The 19,459-nt window shown below is 53.0% G+C and overlaps 8 protein-coding genes across 8 annotated transcripts; 5 read left to right on the forward strand and 3 right to left on the reverse strand.

Annotated features, from left to right (window-relative positions):
• Positions 1 to 1,516: 1,516 nt before the first annotated feature.
• J3458_005006 (uncharacterized protein) lies at positions 1,517 to 3,296 on the forward strand (the record flags this gene model as incomplete). Its single annotated transcript, XM_007808436.1, has 3 exons — positions 1,517 to 1,738; positions 1,810 to 2,831; positions 2,885 to 3,296. The coding sequence occupies 3 exons, from the start codon at positions 1,517 to 1,519 to the stop codon at positions 3,294 to 3,296; spliced, it is 1,656 nt and encodes a 551-aa protein (XP_007806627.1).
• Positions 3,297 to 3,723: 427 nt separating this feature from the next.
• J3458_005007 (uncharacterized protein) lies at positions 3,724 to 4,173 on the reverse strand (the record flags this gene model as incomplete). The annotated part of the gene is made up of 1 exon (XM_066118557.1): positions 3,724 to 4,173. The coding sequence occupies one exon, from the start codon at positions 4,171 to 4,173 to the stop codon at positions 3,790 to 3,792; it is 384 nt and encodes a 127-aa protein (XP_065976077.1). The 3' UTR covers positions 3,724 to 3,789.
• A 144-nt stretch (positions 4,174 to 4,317) lies between these two features.
• On the forward strand, positions 4,318 to 8,408 carry RPO31_1 (DNA-directed RNA polymerase III subunit C1 (rpo31); the record flags this gene model as incomplete). The annotated part of the gene is made up of 1 exon (XM_007808435.2): positions 4,318 to 8,408. The coding sequence occupies one exon, from the start codon at positions 4,318 to 4,320 to the stop codon at positions 8,338 to 8,340; it is 4,023 nt and encodes a 1,340-aa protein (XP_007806626.2). The 3' UTR covers positions 8,341 to 8,408.
• Positions 8,409 to 8,493: 85 nt separating this feature from the next.
• J3458_005009 (uncharacterized protein) lies at positions 8,494 to 10,078 on the reverse strand (the record flags this gene model as incomplete). The annotated part of the gene is made up of 3 exons (XM_066118558.1): positions 8,494 to 8,865; positions 8,987 to 9,128; positions 9,207 to 10,078. The coding sequence occupies 3 exons, from the start codon at positions 10,076 to 10,078 to the stop codon at positions 8,494 to 8,496; spliced, it is 1,386 nt and encodes a 461-aa protein (XP_065976078.1).
• A 759-nt stretch (positions 10,079 to 10,837) lies between these two features.
• Positions 10,838 to 11,287, forward strand: J3458_005010 (uncharacterized protein; the record flags this gene model as incomplete). Its single annotated transcript, XM_007808433.2, has 1 exon — positions 10,838 to 11,287. The coding sequence occupies one exon, from the start codon at positions 10,838 to 10,840 to the stop codon at positions 11,285 to 11,287; it is 450 nt and encodes a 149-aa protein (XP_007806624.2).
• A 335-nt stretch (positions 11,288 to 11,622) lies between these two features.
• J3458_005011 (uncharacterized protein) lies at positions 11,623 to 11,925 on the forward strand (the record flags this gene model as incomplete). The annotated part of the gene is made up of 1 exon (XM_066118559.1): positions 11,623 to 11,925. One exon carries the CDS (start codon positions 11,623 to 11,625, stop codon positions 11,923 to 11,925), a length of 303 nt encoding a protein of 100 aa, XP_065976079.1.
• Positions 11,926 to 14,407: 2,482 nt separating this feature from the next.
• On the forward strand, positions 14,408 to 14,746 carry J3458_005012 (uncharacterized protein; the record flags this gene model as incomplete). Its single annotated transcript, XM_007808432.2, has 1 exon — positions 14,408 to 14,746. One exon carries the CDS (start codon positions 14,408 to 14,410, stop codon positions 14,744 to 14,746), a length of 339 nt encoding a protein of 112 aa, XP_007806623.2.
• A 344-nt stretch (positions 14,747 to 15,090) lies between these two features.
• SEC27 (Coatomer subunit beta') lies at positions 15,091 to 19,347 on the reverse strand. The gene is made up of 4 exons (XM_007808431.2): positions 18,457 to 19,347; positions 18,198 to 18,282; positions 16,655 to 18,116; positions 15,091 to 16,575 (listed from the first exon to the last, which is right to left on the reverse strand). The coding sequence occupies exons 1-4, from the start codon at positions 18,472 to 18,474 to the stop codon at positions 15,600 to 15,602; spliced, it is 2,541 nt and encodes an 846-aa protein (XP_007806622.1). The 5' UTR covers positions 18,475 to 19,347; the 3' UTR covers positions 15,091 to 15,599.
• Positions 19,348 to 19,459: the final 112 nt, after the last annotated feature.

The raw sequence follows: 19,459 nt of genomic DNA on the forward strand, positions 1-19,459 counted from the left end.
ACTTTTCAGGCATGCGCGATCATGTAGCTTGAAAATGACGAGTTTGACATCCTGAACGGCACGCTACCAAGTACCGTTGGATAGCCGGTACAACCACTTCAGCTTCATCAACTAACAGAGTAAAGAAATCTGAAGGATAATTTACGATTCTCATGATATGGACTATGGACTATGGGAGCATTAGCAGATACGTTTCCAGTTATAAATCAGACTGGTGAGCTCAAGGCACATCCCCGTACAATATTGAAACTAATACCCGTACGGATGCATTAAGAACGGCCGGAACTAGTGAACCTATGCTAGTACGTGATTTGGCCAGCCAATTGAGCCAAGTTTCACTTTTTTTTGGGTCTCCAGAGTATGCATATGGTCTTTTTTCAGCCTCAACAACATGAGCGGTGTCACATCGTCTCACACAGCCACGCGAGCGCCAAGTCGGAAAAGTCTCCAAGGAAATCCACTTTCTTCAACCCCAACCTCTTTATGGACACAGGACCCTCATGGTGCGATGGCGCAGGTTTTTATTCGCGCATCATAGGACGGTTGTGGCGTGGAGGCAAGAGTTGACCGACAAAGATAGGAATGGCCCAGCGACGTGGATATCCTGCTGCGCCAGTTCAATAGGGCCACTCAGTCATGAAAATACGAGGGATATGTGTATTTGTACAGACTTGAGCTGTTACTAATGAGAAGACGAGATGGAGAAGAGTTTGGACTATATCGTGTAGCCGTGTTCCCGTTAATCAAGGCGAAACATGCCATCCTGTCCAAGGCCACCGAAAGGGTTCCCGATTTCCGGTATGAATTAGCCACCGCATACATCGAACGAACACGACAATGCGCAGCATTGTCGTGGTGCTATATTTGGAAAAAAAAATCAAAAGCTTGTTAGTAAACTCCACTACTTGCCATAGCCCGTTGCTAACACAGATCCATCGACGTGGCAATGCAATCGCGCAGGGCAGCTGGGGTACCCAGACTGGAGTCAAGCCTCGCGAATACCCGTCCATCCCTTGATGTGATGTCACTTCAATCTCGCGCGTGAAACGGCCAATGTCTATATGGCGTGAGGCGCTATAAGGAGCCCCGACTAAGTTTACAGACACACACATCGAGTCATGACCTCCCCCAGGATGGCACAGCCTGATCTTTTTCAAGACCATTGCGGCTCCATTAAACCGGGAACTAGTTCCCATGAGGCAGAATTCATCATTTGCAGTAGACTTTCAGCCTTGCGCCGCATCTTGCATGAATGTCCCTTGCGTAACGGGAATAGCGCCATGATAAGGGAACTTCTGGGTAGATTCAGACGACTGGGGCAGTAGTGATTTGCAAACTGGACAAAGGTCTATATGAAGGACGCCAAGTATTTGATTTTTCTGTCCTCAAGTTGCTGGTCTACTTTGTCAAGCATCGAACACCCCGGACATAGACTTGACATTCTTTTACTCTAGCAAAGTCTTCACGTCCCTTGACGATCCAATAGAGTTTGTTTGATTCTCTTTGAGACATCGCCATGGGGTTTTTGCGAAATCCGCTCCTGGGCATGGGCCTAGCCCTCAGCATTGCGTGCGCAAGCCACGCTGATGCTCTGGTGCCGAAGAGAGACACGAATAACACTTCTGGCCAGAATCTCCTCACGAGTGAGTTTGCCGATTTCGTCAAGGATAATATGGACTTTTGGAAGATTCCCGGCATGGCCGTTGCCGTCGTTGACAAGGATGATGTATTCACCCAGGTATGTGCTGTAGAATCAAGACTCGACTCAGAAGTACCCTCGACGACTTATCTAACTGTCATGTCCGGCAGGGGTACGGCTTCTCGGCATTGCCAGACAAGAAAGTTACTCCAGACACGCTGTTTTACGCAGGGTCGACCACCAAGGCCCAGACAGCTGCCTGTCTGTCTATGCTTATCAAAAATGGGTCGTACGATGCGCTGGCTGACGGATGGTCTACCAATATCTCGTCGATTTTGAAGGACGACTTCGTTCTTCAGGATGAATGGGCAACGGACCACATCACTCTCGACGATGCCGTCAGCCACCGCAGCGGACTGCCGCGCCATGACCGTTCTCTGATGCGCGAAAAGAACGGAGTGCCTCTCACCACGGCGGAAATCGTTCGCAATATGAGGAACTTGCCTTATATTCACGAACCACGAGCCGGGTTCTATTACAACAATTACATGTACATCACTCTGTCGTATGTCATCGAGACGGTGACCAAGAAAGGCCTGAAGCAGGTCATGAAGGAAATGATCTGGAACCCGCTCGGAATGAACTCCACGTACTTTGGATTGGAGGACGCCAAAAAGTCGCCCAGGGATCTTGCCAAGGGATACCTTTGGATCAACCAGACTGCGCAAATCGACGGCACTAGGCAAGCCAATCAGACTGGGTACTTCAAAGAGGCTACTTATATGCCCCTGACCGACATGAGCGGAGCGGCTGCCGTCATCTCAAACGTGAGAGACTATGCGCAGTGGATTAGAGGTCTTTTGAACCAAACTCAGGCTTTCCCCAACAACGTGTTGGAGGATATTCGCACCCCAAGGTTTATATCGTGGTCAACTGCCGAGTTTGGCACTGATATGTATCTATATGGTCTGGGCTGGAAACGGTCTCTAGCAAAAGGACACGTGTTTTACCAACACGACGGCAGCATGCTCGGTTTCAAGTCAATAGTCTACTGGTTTCCCAACGATAATTTTGGCTTCGTCATATTTGCAAACTCAGACCGGGCAGAGACGGCCAATAACGTCATTGCCCGAAAGCTCATGTCTACGAAATTAAATATTCCAGAGAAGGATATACTCAATGTCACTAAGAGGTTAGTCAAATCCCCCGTGGTTGTAACAATGATCACTAACTGAGACATGACAGTCGTTCTGGCACAAAGACGTCCGAGCAACTGTTTGAAGATGCGGTGAAGAAGTTCTACCCCAACCACACAATCTCTGATCCGTCCTTCTCCTTCAAAGATATGGAGGGCACGTACGTCGACGCGGGATACGGCACCATGACGCTTCGCTCTGGCCAAGGCCCAAAGAACGAGACAGTTCTCATTGCCGAACGCCCGGATATGTCGTGGGACTATGCGTTTACATTTAGGCACATTTTCGGGGATAATTGGATTGTGGGAGTAGCGTGGAGGGACGACATAACTGATCTTGCTCGCTTCGGTCCCGCCGAATTCGAAAAGGGAACTGATGGAAAGCCGGCGGCCTTGAAGATGACATCGATGGAGGATCCTTCCACCCCGGAAGGCACCATTACTTTCAAGAGGACAGGATAGAGTCATGGGATAAGTCTCGGAGTGTAAATTAATTTTCGTTTTCCGCACACCTGCTGCTCGTCCTTGCGAATCGTTGGCGAAGATGGACCAAAAGCTGCTGCAATGGGACAGTCAAACCGTGTTCATCGCCTTCAAGGCGCAATGGAGCGGCGATGAATTTTTAGAGACATAGACATGTAGAGTACGGCTATTAAACTATATTCTGGCAATTTGATCGAAAACAAGGCGTGACCCCGCGACTTTGAAGTATATCTCGACTCTCGACTCGATCAGAGCCGTGTAAGTCAGTAAGCGCTAAGCCTGATTGGGAACTCCACCTCAGCAGCTGCATGCGCACCCACTTCGTCACGGTGGATGCTGCCATAAATTTTACCTCGCAGGAAACAACCGCTGGACCGTCGTCGCCAACCATAATTCCGAATTTGACGCCAATCTTTCGAGCCCTCTTCCAAAAGCCATCGCTTGCGACACCCCTCTCGAAGGGCGCAACTCATCACCTTCCTTTGCCTCTAATCATTCCTGTGTTTCTGTCATGTTGTTCGAGCTTGTTCTGCGATCGCAAACTGCGGCTACCTTGTGAGACCCCTCCGAGTCTGAGTCTCGACCACGCCGCCAGCACCAGCTCAACGTCAAGGCCAGGCCACGAAAGGCTCATCCTTCTCGCACGGCGCGACACCAAGCGACGCTCTACGACTCGACATGATCCTATTCGACAGAGGGTCCTGTCAAGCAGCAGCTTGAGGACAAGCTGCCCAAGCGCTTCAAGGGCATCAAGTTTGGCATTCAGTCGAACCAGGACATTGCCAACCAAGCCGTCCTTGAAGTATCGGACCGACTGCTGTACGACATTGAAAATAACCGAGCTCCATATCGTCATGGGCCTTTAGATCCAAGGCTGGGGACCTCAAGCAAGAGCGGCAAATGCGACACTTGCCATGACTCTCTACAAAACTGTATTGGGCACTTTGGCCATGTCAGATTGCCTCTGCCAGCCTTTCACATTGGCTATTTGAGGTTCATCATGTCCATTCTGCAGGAGATTTGCAAGGATTGTGGAAGAGTGTTACTGGAAGAGCCCGAACGGCGGTCCTTCCTCAAGGAGCTGAGACGGCCGATGGATAACCTCCGACGTACGCAGATTTGCAAAAGAATCAACGAGCAGTGCCGCAAGTCGAGGACTTGCCCTTACTGTGGATCGGTGAATGGCCAGATTCGAAAAATCGGCGTCCTTAAGCTCACGCACGACAAATTTTCCTTTTATAATAAATCTACCGCGGCCAAGAAGGTTCCTCCCGAAAGCAAAGTCAAGTTCGACGACTCCTTCTCTGAAGCAAAGCGCGAGAATCCCGAGCTCGAGAAGCATCTTCGCAAGGCCATGGAGGATCTCAACCCTCTCAGGGTATTGAACCTCTTCAAAATGATAAGCCCAACGGACTGCGAGCTACTTGGGCTTGATCCAGCTGAGGGACGTCCAGAAATGTTCATTTGGCAATTTGTGCCTGCGCCCCCGGTGTGTATTCGACCTTCGGTGGCCCAGGATAATGCAAGCAACGAAGATGATCTCACAACCAAATTGGCTGATATTGTTTGGGTGAGCGGCATGATCCGATCAGCCCTACAAAAAGGCTCTCCCATTCAAACAATCATGGAACAGTGGGAGTACCTGCAGACTCAGATAGCCATGTACGTCAACAGTGATGTTCCAGGTCTGCAGCAGCCAGGATTCGGCAAATCTACCAGAGGTTTCTGCCAGCGGTTGAAGGGAAAACAAGGTCGATTTAGAGGTAATTTGTCCGGAAAGCGAGTCGATTTCTCTGGCCGTACCGTTATTTCGCCCGACCCCAACTTGGGGATCGACCAAGTTGCTGTCCCCCAGCTTGTCGCCAAAAACTTGACATATCCCGAAAAGGTTAATCGGCAAAACATCGAAAAGCTACGCCAATGTGTCCGAAACGGCTGCGATGTGTGGCCTGGAGCCCAGGGAATTCTCAAAAAGGAAGACGACAGCTACTATAAATTCAATCTACGCTTCGGTAATAGAGACTTGGCAGCCAAGCAACTTAGCTACGGCGATATTGTCGAACGCCACCTCGAGGACGGTGACGTGGTGCTATTCAACCGTCAACCTTCACTTCACAAGCTCAGTATTATGAGCCATCTCGCCAAGATTCGACCCTGGAGGACATTTCGCCTCAATGAGTGTGTGTGCAACCCGTACAATGCTGATTTTGATGGTGACGAAATGAACCTTCACGTTCCTCAGACAGAAGAGGCCAGGGCAGAGGCCATTAACCTCATGGGCGTCAAGTACAATCTAGCCACCCCCAAGAACGGAGAACCGATTATTGCTGCAACGCAAGATTTCATCACAGCTGCTTTCCTGCTAAGTAGTAAGGATCGATTCTTCGATCGCAAGTCATTTTCATACATCTGCATGCACATGATGGAGCAGGGAACCAAAATCGAAATACCTCCTCCCGCTATTGTGGCACCAAAGGCCCTGTGGACTGGAAAACAAATCTTCAGCATCATGATGAGACCAAACAAGGATTGTTCCGTCAAGATCAACCTCGACGCAAAGTGTCGAGCATACAAAGCACGCCCTGGCCAATGCCCTGATATGGACCCCAATGATGGCTGGCTGGTTGTTCGCAATTCAGAGGTCATGTGTGGCCGTATGGATAAGTCAACCGTCGGATCTGGGAAGAAGGATTCCATCTTCTATGTTATTCTTCGAGATTTCGGTCCAGACGAGGCAGTTATTGCCATGAATCGGTTGGCCAAGCTTTGTGCCAGAGCGCTCACCAATCGAGGATTTTCTATTGGTGTTGGCGACGTCTTCCCTACAGAGACTCTAAATGTCGAGAAAGAGAACTTGGTATCGACCGCCTACAAGATGTGTGACGATCTTATCGAGACTTTTAAGCAGGGCAAACTAGACAAGGCCCCGGGTTGTAACATGGAGCAGACTCTGGAAAACTCCATCTCTGGTATTCTCAGTAAGGTTCGACAGCAGGCCGGTTCTTACTGTATTGATACTCTGAGCCGAAACAACGCTCCCCTAATCATGGCCCAGTCTGGCTCCAAGGGCTCCGACATTAACGTTGCTCAAATGGTGGCAGTCGTCGGTCAGCAAATTATTGGCGGACAGCGAGTTCCTGATGGATTCCAAGACAGAAGCTTGCCTCATTTCCACAAGAACGCTCGCCAACCCCCTTCCAAAGGCTTCGTCAAGAACAGTTTCTACACGGGCTTGTTTCCCACAGAATTCCTATTCCACGCCATTTCTGGTCGTGAAGGTCTGGTCGATACTGCTGTCAAGACTGCCGAAACTGGCTATATGTCGCGACGACTGATGAAGTCATTGGAGGATTTATCAACTCAATATGATGACACTGTCAGAACGTCAGGAGGTGGCATTGTTCAGTTCCAGTTTGGAGCTGATAAGCTCGACCCTGTCGACATGGAGGGCTCCGCTGAGCCCGTCAACTTTAAGCGAACTTGGAGTCACGCCGAAACACTAACTTGGGATAATGACGAGGCCGCCATGACCCCCAGCGAAATCAGGGCATTTTGTGACTCCATGCTTGCTGTTGAGCGAAAGCGTTTTCCCAGGCACGGTTTAGCGTATGGTGAGAAGCTTGACTATGAAGACACAACGGATTACGGTATCGATGAGCACGAAGGTGCTCGACGCTTCCTAAAGACCATCGAAAACCATGTAGAAGGATTGGCTTCCAAGCTCGAGAAGGTCCGAAAGCTGGCTGGATTTGATGGCGACAAGATGCTCAGGGCCACTGCACAAGATCATGCTGACCGTACTGCCAAGGTGACAGCAACAACGTTGCGGCTCTTTATCAAGATGTGTCTTGAAAAGTACAAGAAAGCCCACGTGGAACCTGGCCATGCTGTCGGAGCCGTTGGTGCCCAGTCCATTGGTGAACCTGGTACGCAGATGACGCTGAAAACTTTCCATTTTGCTGGTGTTGCCGGCATGAGTATCACACAGGGTGTGCCACGTATCAAGGAAATCATCAATGCCTCCAAGAATATCAGTACGCCGGTCATTACATGCCCTCTGATGAACGACAAACAAATCGAGGCCGCAAGAGTCGTCAAAGGCCGTATCGAAAAGACGTACATCTCGGACGTGCTACATTTTGTCGAAGACGAATGGCGTCCTGGTGAAGGCAACGTGGTACTGCAAATTGACCGAAGCGCTCTGTCAGACCTGCACCTGGGCATTGGTATTTACGATATTGCTGAATCCATCTGCAAACAGCGAAAACTCAAGATTCCCCGGGAAGATCTGTCCGTCTACGGTGAGAGGATCGTCATTCGGGTACGAGATGCAAGTGATATGCCCGCCAGAAAGACGACACGTACCAAGCCAGCCCTCGAGGACAGCGGCGACATGTTGCTGCGAGCTAACTTCTTGCGTCGCGCGCTTCCGCACGTCCCCATTTCTGGGTATTCGGAGGCTACTCGTGCCATTATCCAAACATCGGAGCAGAACACGCACACGGTGCTGGTCGAAGGTTATGGATTACGCGAGTGCATGACCACAGAAGGCGTCATTGGCACCAAGACCCGGTCAAACAACGTCATGGAGTGTCGCGACGTGCTTGGTATCGAAGCCGCACGAACCACCATCGCCGATGAGATCAGCCAGGTTATGGGCGACATGGGCATTGACCCTCGACACATGCAGCTTCTTGCCGATGTCATGACTTACAAGGGAGAGGTGCTAGGTATCACGCGATTTGGTCTATCCAAGATGCGTGACAGTGTATTGCAGTTGGCATCGTTTGAAAAGACGCCGGACCACTTGTTCGAGGCTGCGGCGGGTATGAAGACGGATCAGATTGAGGGTGTAAGTGAGTGTATCATCATGGGACAGACGATGGCCGTGGGCACAGGTGCATTCCAGGTTGTACGACGGCTGGGCATCCGGCCAGGGGACATGGCGCAGAAGAAGACGCTATTCGAGGATGCGTGGAATTCGGAAGTGACGAGGAAGAAAAAGGTGAGGAGGAGGGCATAGCGCGTGTCATGGAAGGATTTGTCAAATGTAAAAAAGCGCTTTAAGTGAATCAAAGTCATGAAGGACAAGTACAGTCTACAGTCTATCCAAAGGCGATGTCTTACAAGACAGCAAGACCGCCAACTCTTGCGCCCGCATCCACTACATGAGGCATCACCTCGTCTCCTCATCCCTCGCCCTCCGCCGTTCTCTTTCCTTGAAAACAACCAACAGTCCCAAATCATAGCAAACCTTTAAGGAACCAGCACACACAAAACTGACCCAGAACAAGTCATGATTTGCCAAGACACCGGTGATGAGGGGCCCCATGCTCTGCGCACTCGTCTTGACGACATTGACCAGCCCCATTACCGCGGTCCGTTCAGAGGGCAAGAGAATGGCTGCCAGGAAGGCGGAGCGGGGAGCCACGTCCATGGATTGCGTGCAGGCGCGGAGGGCCAGCAGTGCGAGGGAGAGGGAGACGTTTGAAGGGAGGGGGATGAGGGCGAGGAAGACGGACGAGGGGAGGTGTGTGAACACCATTGTCTGTCAGTGTCAGCCTGGTCTGGTCTCCCTTTGGCGTTTCTGAAATTGGAAAATTTGCCTCTTGTGTCACGAGCAAGGTGGGATTAGCCCATTGGGGGGAGGGGGGGACAGCGGAGCTCACCTTGACGTTTCCCAGGCGTTTGGAAATGGACGAGGCCACAATGACGGAAGCAGCCGAGATGAGAGACGTGGTGAAGAATATCGAGCCCAGGCGGCCCTCCTCAATGCCGAACCGCGAGCGAAAGTAAAACGTCATCCAGGAACTGGCGCAAAGAAAAAGAGGAAAAAAAAATCAGCACCGGACGAGATTGCAAGACAGCACCAAAGGGGGGGGAACCTACAGGGGCGCCAGGCCGGACGCAAAGGCATCCAGGCCAAACAGCAGGCACAGGGTCACGGCAATGGCCCTGCTCTCGGGCGTGACGTGCGGCACCAACGACGTCCACGTCCTCGTGCCGGCCGGCGCCTCCCCGGCCGCGGGGGCGCGCCCGTTGAGCAGCGGCTCCGTCTCGGCGGCCCCCTCGGTGGCGGCCTTGGCCTCGGCCTCGACGGCGCGCGACAGGCCCAGCGTCAGCGACAGCTTGACGGCGCCCAGGGCCGCGTACCCCCAGAAGACGAGCCTGTAGGCCTCGCCCAGCTCCCAGCCGGCGCGGACCAGGGCGTGCGCCGCCCAGCCGCAGGCCATGATGCCAAAGGCGGTGCCGGCGGTCCCGAGCAGGCTGTACCAGGCGTAGACGTCGCTGCGCTGCTCGTGCGTCGTCAGGTGCGCGACGATGCTCTCCTCGACGGCGCGGAACGGCCCAATCTCGTTGCCGCTGGGGGAGATGACGCCGAAGACGGCGGCGGCCAGGAGCACCCAGTAGTTGCGGAAGAGGGCGAAGACGACGCCGCTGAGGGCCATGAGGGCGGCGCCCACGGCGAGCGTGGTCCTGCGCCCGACCCTGTCGGCGGTGAGGGTGAGGAGGAAGCTGATGGCGATGTCGCCGACGAGCGTGAGCGTCATGAACAGGCCCGACTGGGCGCGGTCGTGGCCCAGCGACTCGAGGTAGCTGACGAGGATGAGGGTGGAGGCGCCGTAGGCGAAGAGCCGCGTGAAGCGCTGCGCCATGAGGAGGTGGATGTCGGCGGCGCACGAGGCGAGCGTCGTGAGGCCCAGCTCGGCGAGGACGCGGGCCACGGGGCCGCGGCGGCGTGGTGGTGCCGGCTCTGACATTGTGGAAGGGGGGTTGATGGAGGTGGAAGATGTCTTGGTGGCGGGTGGTTGTTGCGTAGAGTCTCTTTTTAAGGGCCGGTTGACGTGCAAGTGAGGAAATGTGGAGTTGTGAGGCTGCTCGGAGCTATCCTTTCATGTCCGAGATATTTCCGCACCAGTCATTTGCCGGCTGCGACAACCGCAATGGCGGTCATGAATGTCTTTTCTCTTTACGGCTATGGGCTCGACATGGTGTTGGGAAAGGTATTGGCAACGTTGGGGATTTCAAGATGGCGACGGATGGGGAGCGTTGCGAGTGTCTTGACATGGCCAGCGGTCATGGGGATGGAGTTGAAAGTAATTGGTCCGCTGTGGTCTGAGCTCACTGCTGGGGACCTAGCGCTTATGGAAGTACAGTCTGCGGCAGAATATATTTGCCCACCAAGAGGCATACACTAATATGCTACAGTGTTTCAACGTACAAAACGCGATGGCCAGGTACCTGGTGCGGTCAAGTATTCTGCCTTTCACTGTCGGCTTCCCGCGGCCTCTGATGGCCGTCGTATAGGGTAGGAGCTTGACCAGTTGGCTTCGCATCCGCTTCGCGTCATGTCTGCGAGCTCTCTCCTGTTATTGGAACCTGCGTTTCCTTGACTCTGCCCATGCTGCTTCCAAGATCCAGGCTAGGCTTTTGCTGCCCGTCACTCACTCACGCCGCCGCGCGGGGCCCTCGTGAGACGCGTAGCAAGGAGGTGTTGCCTTCATCCACGGTTTTCTACAATGCCGCCTGATGAGACAGTCGAGTATGATTGGATTGACGGGGTCGAGCGACTTGAAATGTATGAGCCAGGCGGCTACCATCCAGTCGTGATCGGCGACGTCCTCCACGACCGCTACCAAATCGTCGACAAGCTGGGGTTTGGTGGCTACTCAACCATCTGGCTGGCCCAAGACCGTCGCCTCAAACGCCATGTCGCTATCAAAGTGGGAATATCCGGCCCATCTCTCCCTCAGCGCGAGTCCAAAATATTGCGCGACTTGTCCAACACAAGATTAAATCCGTCATCTGGTGCTACAGCATCGGCCATTGATGACAGCGGCGTCATACCCAGCATTTTGGACGACTTCGCCGTCCACGGGCCTAACGGGACACACAAGTGCCTTGCCGTGGCTCCTGCTCAGGGAAATATCAAAGAGGCGTCCTTCAGCCGTCTCTTCCCATCCAAGTAGCTCGGGCGTTGTCCATGGAGGTTGGTGCATTTGCATTTTCTTTCTCTACTGGATGGCTTAGCCAAGAGATGCTTACAGATATACATCTCAGGAATATTCTAGTAAAGCTTCCCGAGACTTTTGACGCTCTATCGCTTAACCGGTTCAAGGAAAAGTTTGGCGAGCCCGAAACGGTCCGTATTAGTCGTGCCGATGGGAAACCACTCTCGCCCAGCGTTCCACCCTACGCCGTGCTGCCCCTGTATCTCGGCGAAAATGCCCAAGATTTCACACTGGCTGATGCGCAGGGCCTTTTCCTCAGTGACTTTGGCGAGGCATTTGCGCCCGCGACAGAAATGCGCCTCGGCAAGGACTGCCATACACCGGTGGCCATGAGGGCGCCAGAGGCTCTTTTCGAGCCTGATGCACCGCTTTCCTACCCGTGGGATATATGGAGCCTCGGAACGGCCATATGGGAAATCCTGGGCATGAAGTTCATCTTCAGCGAGTCTGAGACGGACGATGAGATTGTGGCTCAGCAGATTGATGTTTTGGGTGACCGGCACTTTTCCCGTAAGCTGGCGCGAGCAGTGGGAACGGGAGGTTGCAGAGGAAACACTACTTACGGATCATGGAGCTCCGCGCAAGCCTGCGGTTGATCGGGAGGCGCGGCCTCCTCTTGAGCAAGCGTTTGACGAATTTGTACAAAAGTATAGACGGAAACGGGAAGCGGCGGGGGTCTTCGGAGATGATGAGACCCGGGCAATTCTTGACTTGATGCGAGGTATGCTGCGGTTTTGTCCTGGGGAACGCTTGACGATAGGTGAAGTGCTCCAGTCCGAGTGGATGGTCAGGTGGGCGTTTCCTGAGCTGAAGTGAAGCCGTCATGAGGCGAAATTGCCTTTCTCTTCCGAGATGACTCTGCCTAGTGTCATAAGTTTACATTTCCTTGACCGGAGCGAGTATCTGTTTATGGCACGCAATACTGGAATTTCACATGTTGTATTACTACATACTTGCTTGTTAATAGACGAATATATACTGCTATAGGCTGTAGCTTGTTCTGTAGGCTCACCTGTGCATCATCAAGCCTGCCCGTGTTTCGTATCGACAAAACGCGTCTGCAGGCAAGATCAAACCGGCACATATAAGCTGCCCATTCGGGCCAGCTGCAAATAAGCTCATGCATGACGACCAATGGCCAGAGCCCAGTTTTCAGCACCAGCATCGAGTGCGGCTGAGGTATCAAGATTCCACTCAAGCTATGCCGAGCGAGGTTGCCTGGACCAGACGGCTTTTGTCTCGAATGAGCTGGCTCCCTGGAATCGGCCAGTTAATGCGTCTCTCAACGTCAGTTTAGCGACGCCCGGTCCCCATAGTCTGAGGTTCATCTGCCCTTACATGAGGGAAGCGCTCCACCGAGCTGAAGAGGCTTCATCACAACAAAGTCTGGCTTGCTGACAACAGAGCCGCATCTTGCACAACCATCAAACTTGCGCTTCCGGAGGGCTCCACTGAACAAGTCCAAGTACTCCGTAATCTGTGCTACCGGAAGTCGGCTCAGTCGAAACTAGACGACAGCCAATATGTAATAGCAACATGGTGCCCGAATAGCTGGTCCACGCCCGACCCGAATCGAGCACGTGTTGAAGCAAACACAAAATACGATCGTGGATTCATCACAAATGTCCGGCCAAAGCAGCCCCGGTGTGGCGTAATTTCCCCTTCGCTTTTCCGCATAGTCTTGTGCAGATCATTTCAGGGCAGGCAGACAAACTCCAGCAAGACTCTGGCCTGAGCATCCCCAGCGCCATTCAAAGGCAGAAGGCGAGGTACAATGCGCCAAGGCGTCAAACGTTTGCCAGAGTTTGCCAGCACCATCTTTCCCTCAGCAAAGCCATTGTCCAAAAAAGGGGACGCCTCTACGCCAAATCACAATTAGTCCGGATGTCCAAAAGCCCCCTTGGTGACCCTCCATCAATGAAGTGCCCCTGCCTTCGGGGTAAGGCTGACCCGGCAGTCGCCAGGTTTCGATTGCCTGTCTGGAACAGGGCAGACTGGCCGTCGGGACTGAGACAGAGCCGCACAGCTGAGAGAGAGACGAGTGGTATCGAAGTCGGATAGAAATCATCGAACATATCATGTACTCCGTATAGCATACGGATGTATAATGCCCACCTGCTCAACGTGGCTGTCAAATATGGCATGTCAGCCAAAACCTGCCCATGGAGATCCCTTGAGCGAGTAGCATCTGCTTTCATAGTCTCGAGACCAATTTCCACTGCTTCGCCACGGGGAAGAAGCAATGGCAGCTCTGCAAGCACAGAACCTTTCCGAACAAAGCGGTAGTCAGGAATGATCCTTGAGCAGAGCCCCGGTATAGACTACGGCTGGACAACCCGGCGTCGAGCTAGGCTTCTCATGGCTTGCACCACAGTATCGCCAACGGAGCACGCTGGCTAGTTGCGTTTCCTGCTTCCATGGTCATGTCCGGGGTAAAGACACGCCCTGTGTCTATGTAGCTTGTGACGATGGTTGTTCGACTTACACGCTCTGTTGGGGGGGTGGCCTCGCAAAGGACAAGCTGGGGTTGTGCAGGTCATGGCTCATGCTTCGTAGATGTAAACATCCACAGCCAGGCTGATCCTTTTTCTTCTTCTGGGAGTAGACCCTGAGCTGGAACGCCCCGTGTATTTGGCAGTTTGCATGTAGAATGACAACTCTGAGGGTGTATCGAGACACCACCACGTCTCGTCAAGAGGAACACCACGCCCCTTCATTGCCAACCCCATCTAGAAATCTCTGCTTCGGACCCCCGAGCCAAGTATCCGGTACTCCATAGCCTGTATAGCACAGAAGAGGCGGACGCCGTGGTGTTGAGCTGCTCCAAACCCGGACCCCTATATAAGATGGTCCGTCTTCCCCCCATCGCCGTCGACAGCTTCTCCTTTCCTGCCCCCCCCCCCCTGTATTCATATAATACACCATCTTCTCTACCATCATTTCCTTTGCGGGCTCCGTTGCCAAAGGTCCCCCCCAACCCACCACAATGCAGACCAAGACCATCCTCGCCGCCCTCGCCGGCACCGCCTTCGCGGCCAACCTCCAGCCCCGTCAGACCAATCTCAGCGCGGCCACGCAATGCCTCGACCTCCTCAAGACGCTGCCGACCCCCCCTCCCGACCTGACCAAGGAATGACCAACCCGCCCAAGGACTACTGCTCCATCTCCGTCCCCGCCAGCCTCAGCAAGGACTGGTCCAGCTACACCTCGTCGGCCTCGTCCTGGCTCAAAGCCCACTCCAGCGACCTGGCCAAGTGCCCCGGCGCCGGCCAAGTCACGTCCAAGAGCCCCATCGACTGCAAGGCCGGCAGCGGCAGCGGCAGCAGCCAGCCTACCAAGACCGGAGCTGCTTCCCGCGAGACCGGAGTGGCCCTTGCTGCCGTTGCCGCCGCCGGCCTTGCCCTGGCTGCCTTGTAAAACGGCCGAGGGGTGTAAAGACGACCAAGTGGGAGCCGGCTTGGTAGTGGGGTGACTGACTGAAGAGGATGGCATTGTATATTACGCATTGGTAGTTTTATGCCAAGTATACAAGAGTGGTAGCGTGGCTGGGGGGACCGAATTCACCATCTAGTCGTGGAGAGTTGCAGGACGGGACTACTTGGTGAATAATGGGACAATGTTTGAGAAATAAATTGTCTGGTACTAGTGCTAGCGACCTGACGGGTATTCTTTCAATGCATGCGGTATTGGGTGATCATAGAGGGGGAGATTGTATTTCTTTTTCCAAATTGCAGGTGCAAAGCGGCTGTTTGCGCACTGGTCATGCTGCATGTTATGCTGTGAGCAAACAGCCTGAGCCTAGGCACTGTTACCAGAAACAGTCATGTATTTGACGAGAGCAGCTACAACGTCTTCTCAGGTGGAATCATAAGTGAAATTGAGTAGCAATTGTGGAACCTGTCGTCAAGTAAGGGATGATTTGTTCTGTTGTATTCCCTCGGGGCTGAACACTATTAAGTCGTAGTCGTGCTCCATGGCTAATCGCTCACTTGCCAACTAACGCCTCGAGGGACGGCATCGTTTTCGAGCCAGGGGAATAGGAGTCATGAACACGCATCGACTCGAGTATTCTCAACCAAACTATCCTGCATGAGCCCATGTCTTTCTCCTACGTTGTAACGTATCATCAGAGACACACTGGTGCCTTGCTGGAATTGTCCGTTTTGACTTATTGAATTACCGGGGAGGCATCTATGGACCTTTTTCTGCCACTGTGTCTAACAAAAAGAAATTCATACGATCATTTCGCCTATTTGAGCCCCCCCTCATTTTACTCATCTTCCTCTTCCTCTTCCTCCGCCTTCGTCTTTTCTTGCTTCTCGATCTCGGCTTCGTCTTGCTCGCCGTTCGTTTCTGCTAGATTATTCGCTGCTAAGCCGCCCTCGGTTTCGGCCTTTAGCCACGCATCCCATTCGGGGAACAAGTCGCCGTCATCCTCGGGAACTCCAACAAGTTTCGCTACTCGGCCCTTTTTAGACTTTTCCAAACTCTCTTTCCAGTCCTTCACGATGGGCTTGGTCAAACTCGGCTTGTACGTTTGTGAGAAAAGAACAGCCTCGGCCAGTCGTCCCGTCTTGGTCAAAATTTCGACGCACTGCTCGACGTCACCCAAGAGCCATGAGCAAGAGAAGGCAATGTTGTGAGAGTTCGCTTCCTGCGCTTGCTTCGCAAGAGTTGCCAACCCTTCCCTGTCACCAGTAGATGAGTGGAGGAGAAGCAATGAGCCCAGATCCTTGGCGTGAGTAAAACACTCGGCCGCCAAAGCCACATCCCATGCAGCCAGGGCAGAATCTCCCACTGTCTTCCACTTGTGCTCCACATCGGCAGCGCGGGCCAGCTCGAGGGCCGTATCCAGCTGGTTCAGTGCCAGTGCAAGATCAAATTTGTGCTCAGGGTCGGTGGCAACCTCCAATGCCAGCTCCTTGTGACCCTGTCCCTCGAGAAATCTCGCAATCTTGTTAAGCTGGTCGTTGGGAATGGTGGGTAGCAGCTCGGCGGCCGTTTCCATGTCTTCTCGAAGAACCAAAGTCTGGTACTCAAGAACGGGAAGCGAGAGGCCAAACGATGTGACGTTGACATCCTTGTCGGCCAGATAGATTCTGGAGTCTCGCTGAATGTAGCCCAGGATATACATGGGCTTGTCAAAATGTGATACGGTGTACGTCTGGTCGCCAACCAAATAATTCAAGCGATTGGTGCTGTTAGTGTAGAGGAAGCAGTCTCCAACCCATTCACCAGTTCGGATACTGTAATTCAATCATTAGCCACCCTGGATCCTCTTCGTTTCTTCGTTGACACCAAAAAAGAATTCAAGACCAGACTTACGTTTCGCTAATGTCAGTAATAACCTCGAAAGCCGACTCAACACCGTCATCCTCTACTTGGCCGGACTGGACAGCTTCGATATAGTTTTCTCGAGAAAATCTCAGGACATAACAGCTGTCCTCGCAAGCAATGGCAACCAATTCTCCACTCTCTGACCAGTAAACATGTTTTGGCTCGACTTCAATTCTCCGCACCAAGCCACCAGTTGCCCAGTCAAAGAATGAGATGCCACCCTGGCCAGTAACACCCAGAAGAACGCCACCGGTAAGACCATCAGCCTGGAAGCCAACATCGAGACCGCCGCTCTTTTCGACAAAATTCTTGTAGATCTTGACACTCATTGCTGATTCGCGAATGGCAAAGTCGTTGCTGTTCTCCTTGGAGCCCCAGACAAAGTCCAAGGCAGATCCGAACGCCTTGTTACGCCATGCCAGGGCCGTGTAGATGATATACTCGCCATCACCGCAAACTGCGACAAAACGACCATTCGGCGAGTGAATCAAAGTCTGAGGGTACACTTCACAAGTTCCGAGGTCCTTGGTGGGAAGCGAAATGGGATCATTGTCCTTGAGGGAGGCATCTCCCTTGATGATGGAGGACACGACCTCGTTATGTCTGGCCCAGATAAGCTTGCCAGACGCATCCATAGAGACAGCAGGCTCCTCTCGCCCCAGTTTAACCACGACAGCACCATCGTCGTAGCCGACAGCAATTCCTTGCTTGCCCTTCTGATAAGAGACACACCAAGCGCGCTCCAGACTGTAGTTCAAAGATTGCTCGAATCGGTACGTGTTGGCATGCCAGATTCGGATTGTCCCGTCCTCGGAACCGGAAACGATGACGGGAAGTTCTGGGTGGTAGCAAGCAAAGGAGACATTGTTGGTGTGGCCTTCGAGCGTGGCAATCAGGGACTTGGTGGTGTAGTCCCAGACCTTGACAGTTCGATCGTCAGAAGTGGTGAGAAGATAAGGCTTGTCGGAGTGAGGGTAGTAGTCGACGTGGTTCACGCCCTTGCTCTCGTGAGCTTCCAATGTGAAGTTGGCGGTAGACGAGCCCAAGCTCCAAATCTTGACAGTTCGATCCAAGCACGCAGAGGCAAAAGTATTTGTATCCTTGGGATTGATGGCAATACCCATGACATAGTGGCTGTGGCCCTCAAACACCTGAACACACTTCCAACCCTTGTCCCAATCCCAGAGCTTAATCGTCATATCGTCGGAGGCGGTCAGGATGAAGGGAAGAGTTGGATGAACCGCGATTGCGCGAATGTAATCGGGGTGTGCTTCGAATTGGGCCACCTTTTCCGAGGTGTTGTAATTGTAGACACGTATTTGGAAATCATCTGAGCCGCAGACAATCCAGTTCTTGCGTGCGACGAATCGACCAGCTCGAACAGGCACCTCGGTAAGCTCGAAAGTCTTGACCGTTTGTTGAGTCTCATACGACCAAATGTAGACATGGCCTAGAATTCGGGAGAAGAATTAGTATACACGAGGTCCGCGGGGGGCCACTGGTCGTGCGTATATGGGGGTTAAATGCCTACCGCTGTAGAGTGTGGTGAGGATCCATGGCTCCTGAGGGTGAAAGTCGACGCCTTTCACTCGCTCACTGCGAGCATACAGCTGACGCTACAAGCAACAGAATTCCAGGTCAGCGATTTTTTCTCCTGCGTTTGACGTCTATTTTGGAAAAGATAGTTTCTGGCCACGAGAGGCGGTGGAAGTGCGGAGTGAACCAGGGAGCTCAAGGCTAGCTTTTGGCGTCCACAGAGGACCATTGCAGTGCTTAAACAGGCAACTAACCTTGACGTCGAGCTTCATGATGCCAATATGTATCGCACACGATCAATGGCTGTCGCCAGGGTCGAAGCAGTCGGCAAGGATGAAGTTGTTGTGTCGCGGGTGGGGTGGGAAGGACGGAGGTTATTGATATCGTGGCAGCCACCATGCGAGTGTGCGGATAATGCGTGATGAGAAGAGTTGGCGCAAGTTATTCAAGGGGTTGTAACGGCAGGGCTCGCACGTCGAAGGCAGGATGGCGCTGCGGCATCGACAGAGTGGCAGATTGGCAAATTGGCAGCGAGACCAAGGGAGCTTCGTCGAAATTGTGTCCAAAGTGTCCCAGCCGTCGTCACACTGGCTGATTGACCCTCATCGCCATGGGTTGTGCCAGGCTGGCACCCGTGCATGGGCCAATGAGAGCGGGTTTTCTAGGCCTGGAATGTCAGGTATCAACCCCCTTTTGGCGCGGAGGTCTGTCTACCGCTCCGTACGCACTCGGAATATGTCAAGTTTACGCAATTGACCGGAGATGATTCACTGGAATATCGATAACACCCAATCTGCTGTTGCAGAGTGCGGTCGGCTTCGACTCTGAGGGCCGTGGAATCAATTGATCTCATGTTGGGCACAAGAGGCTTCTATGGCACTCGCCGTGATTCCCCTTATCCGTCCACACGAAGACCCCTCGTCGATCTAGATGATGATGAGGAACATAAGCCGAACGCGCCCCCAAGAGCTAACAACCTATTGTCGGATGCAGCTTCGAGCATCAAGATCGGAACTTCACTGTACCCATGAACCCGCGGTCTAGGGTATTGCGATATCTGCCGTATTCTGTTGCAAATCTGGAAGCATGCGTTACGTAGGGCCAGCCGTGCCATGTCCCAAGAAAAGCATACAAGGCCGCAAAGCCAATTGCGTATTAAATAGTTGATTCTCGGGACACACTCAAACCCGACAACATACATATCGCCTTGTTCAGGGGTTCGGTCATCGCGGTCCCCCGATTAGCTCGAGATGAGCC

This window comes from Metarhizium acridum (genome assembly GCF_019434415.1).
Source record: "Metarhizium acridum strain ARSEF 324 chromosome Unknown scaffold_31, whole genome shotgun sequence".
Taxonomy (NCBI): Eukaryota; Fungi; Ascomycota; class Sordariomycetes; order Hypocreales; family Clavicipitaceae; genus Metarhizium; species Metarhizium acridum.